This window comes from Salmo salar, chromosome ssa28 (genome assembly GCF_905237065.1).
Source record: "Salmo salar chromosome ssa28, Ssal_v3.1, whole genome shotgun sequence".
NCBI lineage: Eukaryota > Metazoa > Chordata > Actinopteri > Salmoniformes > Salmonidae > Salmo > Salmo salar.
This window is the reverse complement of record NC_059469.1, coordinates 7505534-7521388: the sequence shown is the minus strand read 5'-3', so window position 1 is coordinate 7521388 and position 15855 is coordinate 7505534. Positions and strand designations below refer to the sequence as shown.

Genomic DNA, 15855 nt, shown 5'->3' with positions numbered 1-15855 from the left:
ATCCTGCTGTCACCTTGTTCTTATACAAAGCACCTGATTATTCCTTCCTCTCCCTCTGCAGGATCTTGGAGCGCTATGTGCAGGACCAGATTCCCGGGGCCAAAGTGGTGGTGGAGTCCATCGGGCCGCAGCGGTTCGGCGATGGCTTCGAGCAGGAGGACTACTCCAAGTCGGACCTGATGGTTTACGCCATCGACCCTCTGACCAACCGGGCCATCTCACGCCAGGAGCTATTCAAGTGAGTAGTAGCCTGTCACTACAGTGGCCCTGAGGGACACCCCTTGTAGTATCTAGATACACCATTCCCGTGGAGCAGGTGTTTACCCAGTGGCAGACAGAGGCGTGTGTGCGGCAGGGGGGATGTCACCACTCACCAGGGTTCTTTTGTTTCCTGTCACCCTGCAGTCAGGGCCTCATTAGAGAGCCAACCTCCTCATGCCCTCGTACGACAGCAGCTCTAGTTCTGCCATTCAACTGGCTGACAACCCGCTACTGCTCCCTACCAACTCTACACAGCAGGCTCAGTGTTCATCTAACCACCCTCTGCCTCTTGCAGCATGTCAAATAGGCCTAGTGAGCAACGGCAACATGATTGTGTTGCAGTGTGCCCCCACACCTGTCATTTATGATTCCAGGCATTACAGGGAGTAAAGTGTTGCACACTCTGTGGTGTTCCATTGTTAGAACATGGATCAGAGATAAATATATATATATATATATCGATTCGGTAATTTCAATGACCCCGGGAATAAATATAACAACATTTAGAGATGCATAAGTGGATATCATACTGCTGTTCTCATACATATTGTTCTATGACTAGAGCCATTAGTTTTTACATTTTACATTTTAGTCATTCAGCAGACGCGCTTATCCAGAGTGACTGACATTAAAGTAGCTATCAGAAAAGTCAGAACTGGTAAGGGGGAAAAAGTCAAATGCAAGTGTTAGTTCACAGAATTATTTTTTTGCAGGGGAGGTGTGAGAGGGGTCGGGGGGGGTGCTGTGGGATTATTTAAGATACTCTTTGAGGAGGCAGGGTTTTGGATGTTTTCGGAAGATGGGCAGGGACTCTGCTGTTCTGGCTTCAGGGGGAAGCTGATCAGAGTGCCAGGACAGAGAAGAGCTTGGACTGGGCTGACCGGGAGCTGCCCTCCTGTAGGGGAGGGAGGGCCAAGAGACCAGAGGTGGCAGACCAGATTGCTTGGGTTGGGGTGTAGGGTTTGAGCCTACCCTGAAGGTAGGGAGGGCCAGCTCCTCTTGCTGTTTCATAGGTAAGCACCATGGTCTTGTAGTGGATGCGAGCTTCAACTGGAAGCTAGTGAAGTGTGCGGAGGAGTGGGGTGACATGGGAGAACTTGGGAAGGTTGAACACCAGGCGGGCTGGATAAGTTGCAGGGGTTTGATGGCACAAGCAGGGAGCCCAGCCAACAGTGAGTTGCAGTAGTCCAGACGGGAGATGACAAGTGCCTGGAGTTGTCAACCGTGAAGGATAGGTCTTTGAACGGGCAGGCCTTCCCTGGGAGGAAGAGCAGTGCCGTCTTGTCGAGGTTAAATTTGAGGTGGTGGGCCAACATCCAAGCTGAGATATCTGCCAGGCACGCAGAGATGCGTTTCGCCACCTGGATGTCAAAAGGGGGGAGGGGGAAAGTAGTTGAGTGTCATCCGCATAGCAATGATAGGAGAGATATTGCGAGAATATGACGGAGCCAAGTGACTTGGTGAATAGAGAGAAGAGGAGATGGCCTCTAACCGAACCCTGGGGGACACCAGTCATGAGAGTACGTGGTGCAGACATAGATCCTCTCCACGACACCTGGTAGGAGCGGCCTGCCAGGTAGGATGCATTCCAAGAGTGTGCAGAGCCTGAGACACCCAGCCCTGAGAGGGTGGGGAGAAGGATCTGATGGTTCACGGTGTAGAAGGCAGCGGATAGATCTAGGAGGATGAGAACAGAGGAGAGAGAGTCAGCTTTGGCAGGGCGGAGAGCCTCCGTGACACAGAGAAGAGCAGTTTCGGTTGAGTGATCCGTCTTGAAGCCTGATTTGTTAGGGTCAAGAAGATCATTCTGAGAGAGATAGTGAGAGAGTTGGTCAGAGACAGCCCGCTCAAGTGTTTTTGAAAGAAAAGAAAGAAGAGATATAGGTCTATAGTTTTTGACGTCAGAGGAGTCGAGTGTTGGTTTCTTGAGGGGGGAGCGACTCGGGCCATTTTGACATTTTGAAGTTAGTGGGGATGCAGCGACTGCTCAGGGGTGAGTTGAGGAAGTAAGGAATGGGAGGTCTCCAGAGATGGTCTGGAGAAGGGAGGTGGGGATGGGATCGAGCGGGAACGTTGTCGGTTGGCCGGACCTCACTAGTCACAGGATTTCATCTGGAGGGAGAGGGGAGAAAGAGGTCGAGGAGTAGGGTAGCTCTGTGTGAGTGGGACCAGTGGACTCGATAGGCTGAGTGAATGAGGAGCGGATGTCGTTAAAACCTTCTTTTCAAAGTGGCTGACAAAGTCGTCCGCAGAGAGGGAGGGGGAGGGGGTGGATTAAGGAGGGAGGAGAAGGTGGAAAAGTGTTTCCTGGGGTTATTTTAGAGTGATCGAAAGTGGCTTTAGCAGCGCATACAGAGAAAGAGAAGGTAGAGAGGAGGGAGTGGAAGGATGATTGTTTAGTTTTCCTCAATTTTCACTGCCCGCAGCCCTGTTCTGTAAGCTCGCAATGAGTTATTCAGCCACAAAGCAGGAGGGAAGGACCGAGACTGGCCAGGAGGAAAGGGGACAGTGCGAGTCATAGTATGCAGAAAGGGAGGAGAGTAGGGTTGAAGAAGCAGAATCAGGAGACAGGAGGGAGAAGGATTTAGCAGGAGGGAGAGATGATAGGAGAGGAGAGAGTAGTGGGGGAGAGAGAGAACGAAGATTGCGACAGGGTCTGAGCGGCTAGGGTTGGAGGAAAGGGATACAGAAAAGGAACAAATAACACCTGGAGGGGGATGCAGTGAGATTAGTAGGCAAACAGCCTCTAGTAAAGATGAGGTCAAGCTTATTGTCAGTCTTGGGAGTGGGAGGGGACTGGGGAAGGGTGAGGTCAAAAGAGGCAAGGAGATAGACTGCCGAGTGGCGCAGTGGTCTAAGGCACTGCATATCAGTGTTGCGGCATCACTACAGCCTGGTGGTCGGTCCCAGGCTGTGTCATTACTGGCCATGACCGGGAGTCCCATAGGGTGGCGCACAACTGGCCCAGCATTGTTCGGGTTAGGGGAGGGTTTGGCCGGGGGGACTTTACTTGGCTCATCTCACTCTAGTGACTCCTTCAGGCGTGCTGGGCGCATGCAGGCTAACTTCGGTTGTCAGTTGAACTGTGTTTCCTCCGACACATTGGTGCGGCTGGCTTCTGGGTTAAGCGAGCGGGTGTTAAGAAGCGCAGTTTGGTGGATCATGTTGTTTCGGAGGATGCATGACTCGACTTTAGCCTCTCCCGAGCCCATTGGAGAGTTGCAGCGATGAGACAAGATTGTAATCACGAAATTGGGGATAAAAAGGGGGTAAAGATTACAACTAAAATAAAAAAATAAGAGGCAAGGAGGGGAAAGAGAGAGTTGGAAAGAAAGGAATCGAAAGCAGAAGTCTGGAGGTTGAAGTCACCAAGTACAAAGAGCGGTGAGCCATCGTCAGGAAATTAGCTTATCAAGGTGTCAAGCTCATTGAGGAACTCTCTAAGGGCACCTGGTGGGTGATAGATGACAACAATATTAAGCTGGAGTGGACAAGTGACAGTGACAGCATGGAATTCAAATAAGGAAATGGACAGGTGAGAGAGGGAGAAAATAGAAAATCTCCACTTAGGAGAAATGCCTAGCCCTGTGCAACCAACGCAACGACCAGATGCTCTCAGACTATGAGAGAAAACGTAGTCAGATGAAAAGAGAGCAGCTGAAGTAGCAGTGTTCTTTGGGGTTATTCATGTCTCTGTCAGGGCCAAAAAGTCAAGGGACTGAAGGGCAGCATAGGCTGAGATGAACTCAGTGTTCTTCACCGCAGATTGGCAGTTCCAAACGCTGCCAGAGATCAGGAATTCCACATGGGTTGTGTGCTCAGGGTCCACTAAATTTAAAAGGGTTTCAGCCAAGGGGTGGGGTTAGTCTGTAAAGCCTACAGTGACAGGAGCGAACTGGGATATAAAACACACAGAATTGCCAAAGCTACAAAAGAGCAAAATGAGATCTGAAAATAAATATACTGAACAAAAATATAAACGCAACATGCAATAATTTCAACCATTTTACTGAGTTACAATTCATATAAGGAAATCAGTCAATTGAAATAAATTCATTAGGCTCTAATCTATGGATTTCACATGAAATGCAGGGGCGCAGCCATGGGTGGGCCTTGGGAGCCAGACCCACCCACTGGGGAGCCTGGCCCAGCCAATCAAAATGAGTTTTTCCCCACAAAAGGGCTTTATTACAGAGAGAAATACTCCTCAGTTTCATCAGCTGTCTGGGTGGCTGGTCTCAGACGATCTGCGAGGTGAAGAAGCCAGATGTGGAGGTCCTGGGCTGGTGTGGTTACACGTGGTCTGTGGTTGTGAGTCCGGTTGGACGTACTACCAAATTATCTAAAACGATGTTTGAAATGTTAGAGAAATGAACATTCAGTTCTCTGGCAACAGCTCTGGGGGAAATTTGTGCACAACATTTGAGAGAAATAAGATTTTTGTGCATACGGAACATTTCTGGGATCTTTTATTTAATGTCATGAAACATGGGACCAACACTTTACATGTTGTGGTTATATAGGTAAGATACTCACGTGAGAGAGTGATGTGAAGCAATCCTGTCTTTCCTTCCTCTAATAACTTGTCAGAAGCGTCTTTGTTTTGGCAACGGGCTTCATTTTGCAATGAGACCTTTCCTGACGAAGGCCTGGTCAGCTCAGTTGAGGTGATCAGGAAAAACTCCAGGCCGTCTTTGACTGACGATGAGGATGATGGGTAGTGATAAAGATGAGGATGACCGTGTGTGTGTAACTGTACTGTATATATTGTCTGTTTACATCCAAGGTTTCTGGATGGGAAGCTGCTGGACATCAACAAGGAGTTCCAGCCGTACCTGGGCCGAGGCGGGAGGATCCTAGAGATCCGCACACCGGATGTGGTGACCAGTGTGAAGAAGGCCGTGCAGACCGTGGGCTACACAGAGGGGGCGCTGCTCGCCCTAGCCATCATCATCATCCTCTGCTGCATCCCCGCCATCCTCATCGTCATCATCACCTACAGGCAGTGAGTAAAAAGAACAGTTCGAAGTTCAGTTGCTTTATTGGAAGTACATTGTGTCAAATGGGAATTGGTCGTGAGAAATGTGAGTATGACTAGGGCACAGGGCAGGACATATGGAATAGGGCATCAGCCACAAGTACTGGTGCAGATAGAGACAGTAGTGTAGACACAGGGGTTTAGACAGCAAGCTACCTGCTCTCCAGCCCCCAGAGGCTCTCCCTAATAACCATCATTTTAGGAGGAAGCTAGCTTTCACTCCGCAATTTACCATGGAAACGCCTTTGAGAGCCAGCCTAATTGTTTATTTATACAGCGTAAAAGCACATTAATTAATGCCAGAGCAGACAAACACTGCAGACTGATTGTTGCCGTTTAGGGAGATTCTCCCCCCCCCTGCTCTGAGCCTGCAAACTAAGCCGGGAAGGCTAGACTGAAGGCTGTCACAAATTCAAGGATGGATGTTAAACAGATGAGAAGAGAATCCTCAGTGTCATCATCTTCGGTGTCTCAGGTTCAGGAAATTGGCTTAACCTACAGTGAATTCTTTCACTCTCTTTATTTTTGCATCAAGACAATGATTATAAGAAGCATTTTGTCTGTAATTTGCCCTTCGCTATTACTAACACCCTTCTCTTTCTTTCCGCTCTCTCATTTCCTTTCATTATCAACAGATTCAAAGAGTGAGTATTATTGTCGTTATTACTTATTTCTATTGCCTTTATTTGGACACATGCATTCACATTCCACTGTTTTCAAAGTAAACGTTTGGGATCAGGGAAGTCAATGAAATCTAAAACAAATAAATTGTGCATAACCTGTTTTTATACACTCCCTTATATTGCAGTCGGAGGCCTATAAATAAGAAATGTGCCGACAAAATTGGTTTATTTGAGTATATTATGGTGACACTGCGTACCAAGCGACGTGCATGTATAATGTAGCAGTGTCCTGTTCGAATATGCTGATGCTGTAACTTAACGTAACTTGGTTGACTTTCTCTCCATGGTATTACTAAAGGAGACAAGCGGAGTGTGCTAAAACTGCCCGGATCCAAATGGCCCTCCCTACAGGCAAATCAGTGGGCGCCGCCACCAACAACCTTTACGAAGAGCTTGGGGACAGTGCCATGTAAGTGTTATGATATATCCCAACAAATTCCATCATGTGTGTCCTCAGGGCCGGCCCGCCCATCAGGCAGGGTTATGCGGTAGCCTACGGCCGAAGATTGACAAGGGAGGCATTTTCCAAGCTTACCTGACCAAGACGCACCTCCAACAACATACACTGAAGAAAAATATAAACGTAACATGCAACAATTTCAAAGATTTTACTGAGTTACAGTTCATATAAGGAAATCAGTCATTTTAAATAAATTCAATAGGGCCTAATCTATGGATTTCACATGACAGGGAATACAGATATGCATCTGTTGGTCACAAAGACTTTAAAAAAAGGTAGGTGTGTTGGATCAGAAAACCAGTCAGTATCTGGTGTGGCCACCATTTGCCTCATGTAGCACGACACATCTCCTGCTCATAGAATTGATCAGGCTATGGATTGTGGCCTGTGGAATGTTGTCCCACTCTTCAATGGCTGTGCAAAGTTGCTGGATATTGTCGTGAACTGGAACACGCTCTCGTACACGTTGATCCAGAGCATCCCTAACATTCTCAATGGGTGACATGTCTGAGTATACAGGCCATGGAAGAACTGGGATGTTTTAAGCTTCCAGGAATTGTGTACAGATCCTTGTGACATGGGGCCATGCATTATCATGCTGAAACTTTATGATGGCGGCGGATGAATGGCACAACAATGGGCCTCAGGATCTTGTCACTCTATCACTAAAATGCAATTAATAAAATCAATAAAATGCAATTATGTCCGTAGCTTATACCCCACCGCCACCATGGGGCACGCTGTTCATAAGGTTGACATCAGCAAACCGCTCTCCCACCTGACCCCTTACACGCTCTCTGCCATCTGCCCGGTACAGTTGAAACCGTGATCCGTGAAGAGCATACTTCTCCAGCATACCAGTTGCCATCGAAGGTGAGCATTTGTCCACTGAAGTCGGTGACGACGCCGAAATGCAGTCAGGTCAAGACCCTGGTGAGGACGACGAGCACGCAGATTAGCTTCCCTGAGACGCTTTCTGACAGTTTGTGCAGAAATTCTTCGGTTGTGCAAACCCACAGTTTCATCAGCTGTCCGGGTGGCTGCGCTCCATCAACATTCCGTCAAAAAATCATCTAACCTAAATCATGTAGCAGATATACAATATGGTAGAAATAAAATGTAGCCTTTGCTGTCGCCTACAGGCTGAAGATAAAATGTGTGCAATGCAACGAGATGGACAATTCTTACATCATGCACGTTTCTCCGATTTAAATAGCCCAACCTAAATGGGTCCCAATCAAATAAAAAAATGCGCTGACATTTGAACAAACACCATACAAAAAATGATAATCAGGCTACTCACATCTGATGTCTAGAAGTTTCACCTCATGGGCTACATTGTCATGATCAGTGGTCTTCAGTTTGTATCCAATTGGTAGTTACAGTCTTGTCCCATCGCTGCAACTCCCGTACAGACTCGGGAGAGGCTAAGATCGAGAGCCATGCGTCCTCCGAAACACGGCCCTGCCAAGCCACACTGCTTCTTGACACACTGCTCACTTAACCCGGAAGCCAGCCGCACCAATGTGTCCAAGGAAACACCGTACACCTGGCGACCGTGTCAGCGTGCATGTGTCCGGCCCACCACAGGAGTCGCTAGAGCGTGATGGGACAGGAACATCCCGGCCAAACCCTCCCCAAACCCGGATGACTGGGCCAATTGTGCGACACTGGCTGCGACACAGCCCGGGATCGAACCTGGATCTGTAGTGATGCCTCTAGCACTGTGATGCAGTGCCTTAGACTGCTGCGCCACTCTTTTGGACATCTATGTTTGGTTCAGATTTGGTCCTGTCTGGACCGGCCCTGATTTGATCCAAAAATAGACCTTTGTAAATGACACAACTTTCTTTCAGAACTGAAAATTAATCGGATTTTATGTCTGGAAAATATGAATTTTCACCTTAATTCAGAACCTAAAATTTACCTAACTTCAACGTCTGGGAAAATATGTATTCTAGATTTCTTTAAAATTCATTTTGCTTACTGGGACTATTGTAGATTTGCCAGTATATGATGGTGGCATTTTTTTGTTGCTTCGCCTAGGGCGGCAGAAAGGCCTAGACTGGGCCTGTAGTGTTCTTGCAAATTCTCTTTTTGATTTAGAATCGGACCAATTTCCCTGGCCATGATTGGGTTCCCTGGTCAAACAGGCGCTGCTGTAGACATTGTTTTAAGTTTATCTGGGAGGTTAAAGACATGCTGCGTTTCAGTGTAATTCGGGGCAAAGCTGTTATCACTGTTTCATGGCTCAGCAGTTTCCTGCCTTCCATATACGCTCGCCTGCATTAACATAATATCATTTTATATGCAAGGAGAATACAATCTGGAATCTTTATTATTTTAGATTTTTGTCCATCTTGAACAGTAAAGAAAATCCAACCACACTGGGCAGCTCTTTGAAAAATAGGAGGAAATTAATGTCAATTTAAGATCATTAAAGTAAATGCAGCCACTATTCATATGGGCCGTGGTGAATCACAATTCATTTGATCGATAAGGCTGTTGAGTACATGGAGCGCAGGCTGGATTCTAGGGTTATCAGTGTGGTACGCTGCTCAAATTGCCCTCAGTGTTCACTTTGTTTTCTTGGGTTGTAGCTTCCTCCTTATCCGATCAAAACCAATGCAATGGTCAGCCATCCACCGGATAATTCATTCTGCCATTATTGGTTGTACAGCCTATAGCATTTATTTGATTCACCCTGTGTTTCCTGCTATACTCATCTGTCTATCTTATTCCCTCATTCTCCCTTCCTTGGCCTCCAGACTAAAGTGAGTACTTCTGTTGTATCGCTAGGTTGTAACCGGGGGTAAAATCTGTGAGCTGTGAAAGTTGTGCAGTTGCTCATTAGAGTATTAGTTTCCGCTTCGTGTCTGTTGGCTATTATTTATGTAGGAGGCCCTTTTATTGTACAGTTGAAGTCGGAAGTTTACATACACTAAGGTTGGAGTCATTAAAACTTGTTTTTCAACCACTCCACAAATTTCTAGTTAACAAACTATAGGTTTGGCAAGTCGGTTAGGACATCTACTTTGTGCATGACACAAGTAATTTTTCCAACAATTGTTTACAGACAGATTATTTCACTTATAATGTATCACAATTCCTGTGGGTCAGAAGTTTACATACACTAAGTTGACTGTGCCTTTAAACAGCTTGGAAAAATCCAGAAAATGATGTCATGGCTTTAGAAGCTTCTGATTGGCTAATTGACATAATTTGAGTCAATTGGAAATACCTGTGGATGTATTTCAAGGCCTACCTTCAAACTCAGTGCCTCTTTGCTTGACATCATGGGAAAATCGAAAGAAATCAGCCAAGACCTCAGAAAAAAGAATTGTAGACCTGGTTCATCCTTGGGAGCAATTTCCAAATGCCTGAAGGTACCACGTTCATTTGTACAAACAATAGTACGCAAGTATAACCACCATGGGACCACGCAGCCGTCATATCACTCAGGAAGGAGAGGCGTTCTGTCTCCTAGAGATGAATGTACTTTGGTGCGAAAAGTGCAAATCATTCCCAGAACAACAGCAAAGGACCTTGTGAAGATGCTGGAGGAAACGGGTACAAAAGTATCTATATCCACAGTAAAACAAGTCCTATATCGACATAACCTGAAAGGCCGCTCAGCAAGGAAGAAGCCACTGCTCCAAAACCGCCATAAAAAAGCCAGACTCCGGTTTGTAACTGCACATGGGGACAAAGATCGTACTTTTTGGAGAAATGTCCTCTGGTCTGATGAAACAAAATAGAACTGTTTGACCATAATGACCATCATTATGTTTAGAGGAAAAAGGGGGAGGATTGCAAGCCGAAGAACACCATCCCAACCGTGAAGCACGGGGGTGGCAGCATCATGTTGTGGGGGTGCTTTGCTGCAGGAGGAGCTGGTGCATTTCACAAAATAGATGGCATCATGAGGAAGGGAAATTACGTGGATATATTGATGCAACATCTCAAGACATCAGTCAGGAAGTTAAAGCTTGGTCGCAAATGGGTCTTCCAAATGGACAATGACCCCAAGCATACTTCCAAAGTTGTGGCAAAATGGCTTAAGGACAACAAAGTCAAGGTATTGGAGTGGCCATCACAAAGCCCTGACCTCAATCCCATAGAAAATTTGTGGGCAGAACTGAAAAAGCGTGTGCGAGCAAGGCCTACAAACCTGACTCAGTTACACCAGCTCTGTCAGGAGGAATGGGCCAAAAGTCACCCAACTTATTGTGGGAAGCTTGTGGAAGGCTACCCGAAATGTTTGACCCAAGTTAAACAATTTAAAAGGCAATGCTACCAAATACTAATTGAGTGTATGTAAACTTCTGACCAATTGGGAATGTGATGAAAGAAATGAAAGCTGAAATAAATCATTCTCTCTACTATTATTCTGACATTTCACATTTTTGAAATAAAGTGGTGATCCTAACTGACCTAAGACAGGGAATTTACTAGGATTAAATGTCAGGAATAGTGAAAAACGGACTTTAAATGTATTTGGCTAAGGTGTATGTAAACTTCCGACTTCAGCTGTATGTAGATCGTTTCCCAGAGTGAACTATTCCCTATGTTTTGCTCGTCAGTTACTGTCAAAAATATAAATGCAACATGCAATAATTTCAAAGATTTTGCAGAGTTACAGTTCATATAAGGAAATCAGTGAATTAAAATAAATTCCTTAGACCCTAATCTATGGATTTCACATGACTGGGCAGGTGGCACAGCCATTGGTGTGCCTGGGAGGGCATAGGCCCACCCACTGGGGAGCCAGGCCGACCCACTGGGGAGCCTGGCCCAGCCAATCAGAATTTGTTTTTCCCTACAAAGGGGTGTTGTTATGGACAGAAATACTCTTCAGCACCCCCCCGCCACAACCCCCCTGCCCCTCTTTCTGATGATCCAGCAGGTGAAGAAGCTGGAAGTGGAGGTCCTGGGCTGGCGTGGTTATACATGGTCTGTGGTTGTGAGGCCAGTTGGACGTACTGCCAAATTCTCTAAAACGACGTTGATGTTAGAGAAATGAACATTAAATTCTCTGGCAACAGCTCTGGTGGACATTGCATGCTCCCTCAACTTGAGAAATCTGTGGCATTGTATTTTATAACAACACTTCATATTTTAAAGTGGCCTTTAATTGTCCTCAGCACAAAGTGTGCATGTGTGATGATCATGCTGTTTAATCAGCTTCTTGATCTGCCGCACCTGTCAGGTGGATTGATTATCTCGACAAAGGATAAAATGCCCAGTAACAGGGATGTAAAAAAATTGTGCACCAGATTTGAGAGAAATAAGCTTTTTGTGCATATGGAAAATGTCTGGGATCTTTTGTTTCAGCTCATGAAACACTTTACATGTTGCATTTATACTTTTGGTCAGTGTAGATTGTGTCAGTCTGGCAGTTGCGGTCTCATTTGGCTTCATAACGTTTTAGGAGAGGAGATATGTAGGTAAGCTTATTTGGTGGCAGTAAGGTATAAATGGTAGCCTCAGATAAACAACCTTTTTCTTTGGAAATTAGCCCTTATTTTGTCTAGCTAGAATCCCATAGATGACTTTCCTCTTGCATCCCTTCATTCTGACTGTCTCATTACACCTTATCTCCCTCTTTTTTATTTAAAGTATTTTTCTTTTCTGCCATCTCCATGAAAGCAGGAGTAAGCGTTGTGTGCTAGAGGAAGGTGACCGCCAGAGGCTCATAAGCACATTTGCCGCACGGGCCATCACTGCCCACAAGCAGTCCAGTGCCAATGGGATCCTCCTCAACAATATGCCCAAGTCCGAGAGCAACATCACGTTATTCTCGGACGAGAACCCCCTAACCACCAAGAACCCCCTGTTTGACGAAGGCACAGGCACGCTCAGCAGCCCAGAGACCCTGGGGAAGCACCAGAGGAGGATGGACCTCCTGGGGACCTACTCCCCTCAGGCCCCTCAAGGCCTGAGAGACTCCTTCCTGAGATTCAACTCTGGTGGCTCGGGCCACTCCTGGACCCTACCTTCCAGACTCCACAGGAAGGACATGTATGATGCTCTGAGGAGACAGGTGGTGATGGACCCGGTGCAATGGGAGCTGGAGATTCTGAAGACTGAGCTGAAGGACAGTAAGGACATGCTGGATGGCCTGGACTGGGGAAACCTCGGGCGCAGCACCTACATGGAGCCTAAGCCCCTGTCGGTGAAGGAGCAGGCCAGGCAGTTTGAGCAGCAGGCCATGAGGGAGATGAAGCAGAGGCAGAGTCGGGACTCCCGGGGGTCTCTCTCTCCAGACTTCCTGATGGGGTTGGGGTTCGACAGCCCCCAGCACCGGGCCAGAGAAGACCGACAGTCTCTGGGCTCCATCCTGGGTAGCGACAGCCCCCAGCACCACCGCCACTCTGTGAGCTCCATCCTGGGTAGAGAGGAACGCCACCTGGGCCAAGACAGAGAGGGCCCACCCTGCATCATTATCACCCAGAGCGATGGAACTCCACCCCCAAGCCACAAGCCCACTCCACCCGTCCGGCGCAGGTTCAGCTCCAGCTTCTCCAGCTACAACTCAGCCTCCACCGAACCCTACGAGGTCAACCTGGAGGTCATCCCTGACCCCCCTGACGTGCCCCCTCCACCCCCACCCAACTCCCCTCTTCCCCCCTCCACGCCTCCTCCTCCCAACTCCCATCCATCCCCCCCACTTAACTACGGCAAAAACCCTGCCCCGCCCCCTCCTCCGCCTCTCCCTCCTCCTCTGTCCCCTTCCCTCAATCGTCCATCTACTTTTGTGCTCCCCCCCCTGCCCGCTGTGACCACCCTGAGACCCGTGTCCCTGCGCCCTCCCCCGCCGCCCCTCCCCACCGATCCCCAGCCCCCCAGGAAGGAGTTGAAGGGGATCCTGAAGAACATACAGAACATCGCCGACATCGAGAAATCTGTCGCTAATATGTACAGTCAAATAGACAAAAAACAGATGCTTCCACGGAGCGCCCTGAGGCCACGAGGGTCTGTGGATTCCATGGACTCTTTAAATGGCGTACTAGACACTGCAGAGATTGTAGCCCCCACCAAAACAGAGATACAGGCAGAGGCTCCGGTTGCAGAACAGCCACATCAGGTGCAGGTCCAACCAAACGTTAACATGAACTCTATAGTGGAAGAGCTGGAGAAACGCTTCCCCTCTCAGTCCACTGCAATGTGACTCTCTCTTTCTTCTCTCTTTCTTTCTTCATTGACTGTTTCTTCATTTTTTTGTTAATTTTGACATTCCATTCTTTATCTTTGTTTTCATTTGTGTTCTTTCTTTGTTTGTGTGTCATCCATGTATTTTTTTCAAGGGAGTTGTTCTCGATCATACATCAATATTTATTTATTGATGTACGTATTGTTAGTGATGTTTTGTTGTTTAGCCTATAGTTAGCCTATAATTGTTTCATTCTATCGTCACCTAAGGATTAAAGAGTATAGAGAATTCTACCCATCAGTCTCATAAAAAGGAAAAATCATATTCATTGCACTCAAGTCATTTTAACCATTTTGAGTCTCATGGTCAAAATCCCAAATGGAGAATTTTCCCAACCTGAGACCTGAAAGATATATAATGAAAGTGCTCCAGTACATTGGATTACCTTGAAGTCACACCCCAGCAAAATGTGAACATTCCCAGAACATTAGCTAAGATTCCCAATAAGTTCTAGTTAGGGTTTTATATAACGTTAGGATGATAACAAAATATTTTTCTTATTTTATGTTGTAAATGAAATATCCTTAGAATGTTCTCCTAACGGTCACTATAATATTGTGCTTAACATCTGTAACAACCACCACAGAACATTCCCCAAAAGTTCTCATTAGGTTTCCAGGTAATGTAGTAACACAATGTACCAGTAATGTTTTCCCAGAACACGTTTAATTTATTATTTTAAGGTTCCCAGAATGTTTCATTAGGTTGTGGTAACGGTCTGGTAGGAACATTGTGGTGACACCACAAAAGATATGTTCCCAAAACACCTCATGAAACATTCTGAGAACCTTTTAAAGAACTGACAAAATGTGTTCTAGGAACAGTCTTGCAACATCTGGTGAATGTTTTTTTTACCCTAAAAGAAACATTTTATAATCATCAACACAACTGGACAGTTTTTGTGTTTTGGAAACATATCATATTTTATGTCCCCACAATGTTCTCTCCAGACTGTTCCCACAACCTAATTAAACATTCTGGGAACCTTTGAAGAACAGATTCAATGTTTTCTAGGAATGTTCTTGCAACATCAGGCAAATGTTTTATACAAACATTCTATAATAATAAGCCTGACTGAACAGTTTTTGTGTTATGGAAACATTTGCAGCGACCTAATGAATGTTCTGGGAACTTTCACAGAACCGATTTTGGTTTGGTGGGACTCCACTGAGTAACTACATTGCATTCGTAAAGTATTCAGACCCATTGACTTTTTCCACATTTTGTTACATTACAGGCATATTCTAAAATGGATTCCATTTTCCTCATAAATCTACACACAATACCCCATAATGACAAAGCAAAAACAGGTTTAGATTTTGTTGCAAATTTATTCAAAATACAAAACTGAAAATTACATATACATAAGTATTCAGACCCTTTACTCAGTACTTTGTTGATGCACCTTTGGAAGCGATTACAGTCTTGAGTGTTTTTGGATAAGACGCTACAAGCTTGGCACACCTGTATTTGGGAACCTTCTCCAGTTCTTCTCCTCTGTCAGGTTGGATGGGGAGTGTCGCTGCATAGCTATTTTCAGGTCTCTCCAGAGATGTTAGATCGGGTTCAAGTCCGGGCTCTCGCTGGGCCACTCAAGGACATTCAGAGACTTGTCCCGAAGCCACTCCTGCGTTGTCTTAATTGTGTGCTTAGGGTCATTGTCCTGTTGGAAGGTGAACCTTTGCCCCAGTCTGAGGTCCTGAGTGCTCTGAAGCAGGTTTTCATCAAGGATCTTTGTAATTTGCTCCGTTAATCTTTCCCTTGATCCTGACCAGTCTCCCAGTCCCTGCTGCTGAAAAACAGCATGATGCTTGCCACCACTATGCTTCACCGTAGGGATGGAGGCAGGTTTCCTCCGACGTGACTCTTGGCATTCAGGCCAAAGAGTTCAATCTTGGTTTCATCAGACCAGAGAGTCTTGTTTCTCATGGTCTGAGAGTCCTTTAGGTGCCTTTTGGCAAACTCCAAGTGGGCTGTCATGTGCCTTTTACTGAGGAGTTGCTTCCGTCTGGCCACTCTACAATAAAGGCCTGATTGGTGGAGTGCTGCAGAGATGGTTGTCCTTCTGGAAGGTATTCCCATCTCCACAGAGGAACTCTGGAGCTCTGTCAGAGTAACCATCGGGTTCTTGGTCACCTCCCTGAACAAGGCCCCTCTCCCCCAAATGCGCAGTTTAGCCAGGCGGCCAGCTCTAGGAAAG

The 15855-nt window shown here is 46.4% G+C and overlaps 1 protein-coding gene across 9 annotated transcripts in view; it reads left to right on the top strand.

The window, feature by feature from the left end:
* The window catches only part of pcdh15b (protocadherin-related 15b), a 214516-nt gene that overhangs the window by 187250 nt on the left and 11411 nt on the right, over nucleotides 1-15855 (top strand). For 8 of the 9 annotated variants that reach the window (XM_014179329.2, XM_014179328.2, XM_014179323.2 and 5 more), the window contains 4 exons: nucleotides 62-238; nucleotides 5048-5266; nucleotides 5935-5943; nucleotides 6281-6391. In XM_014179329.2, the coding sequence (XP_014034804.2) occupies nucleotides 62-238; nucleotides 5048-5266; nucleotides 5935-5943; nucleotides 6281-6391 (516 nt within the window). Of the gene's footprint in view, nucleotides 1-61; nucleotides 239-5047; nucleotides 5267-5934; nucleotides 5944-6280; nucleotides 6392-9210; nucleotides 9217-12094; nucleotides 14937-15855 lie in introns of those variants that run through there. The other variant, XM_014179325.2, reaches the window with a different exon arrangement.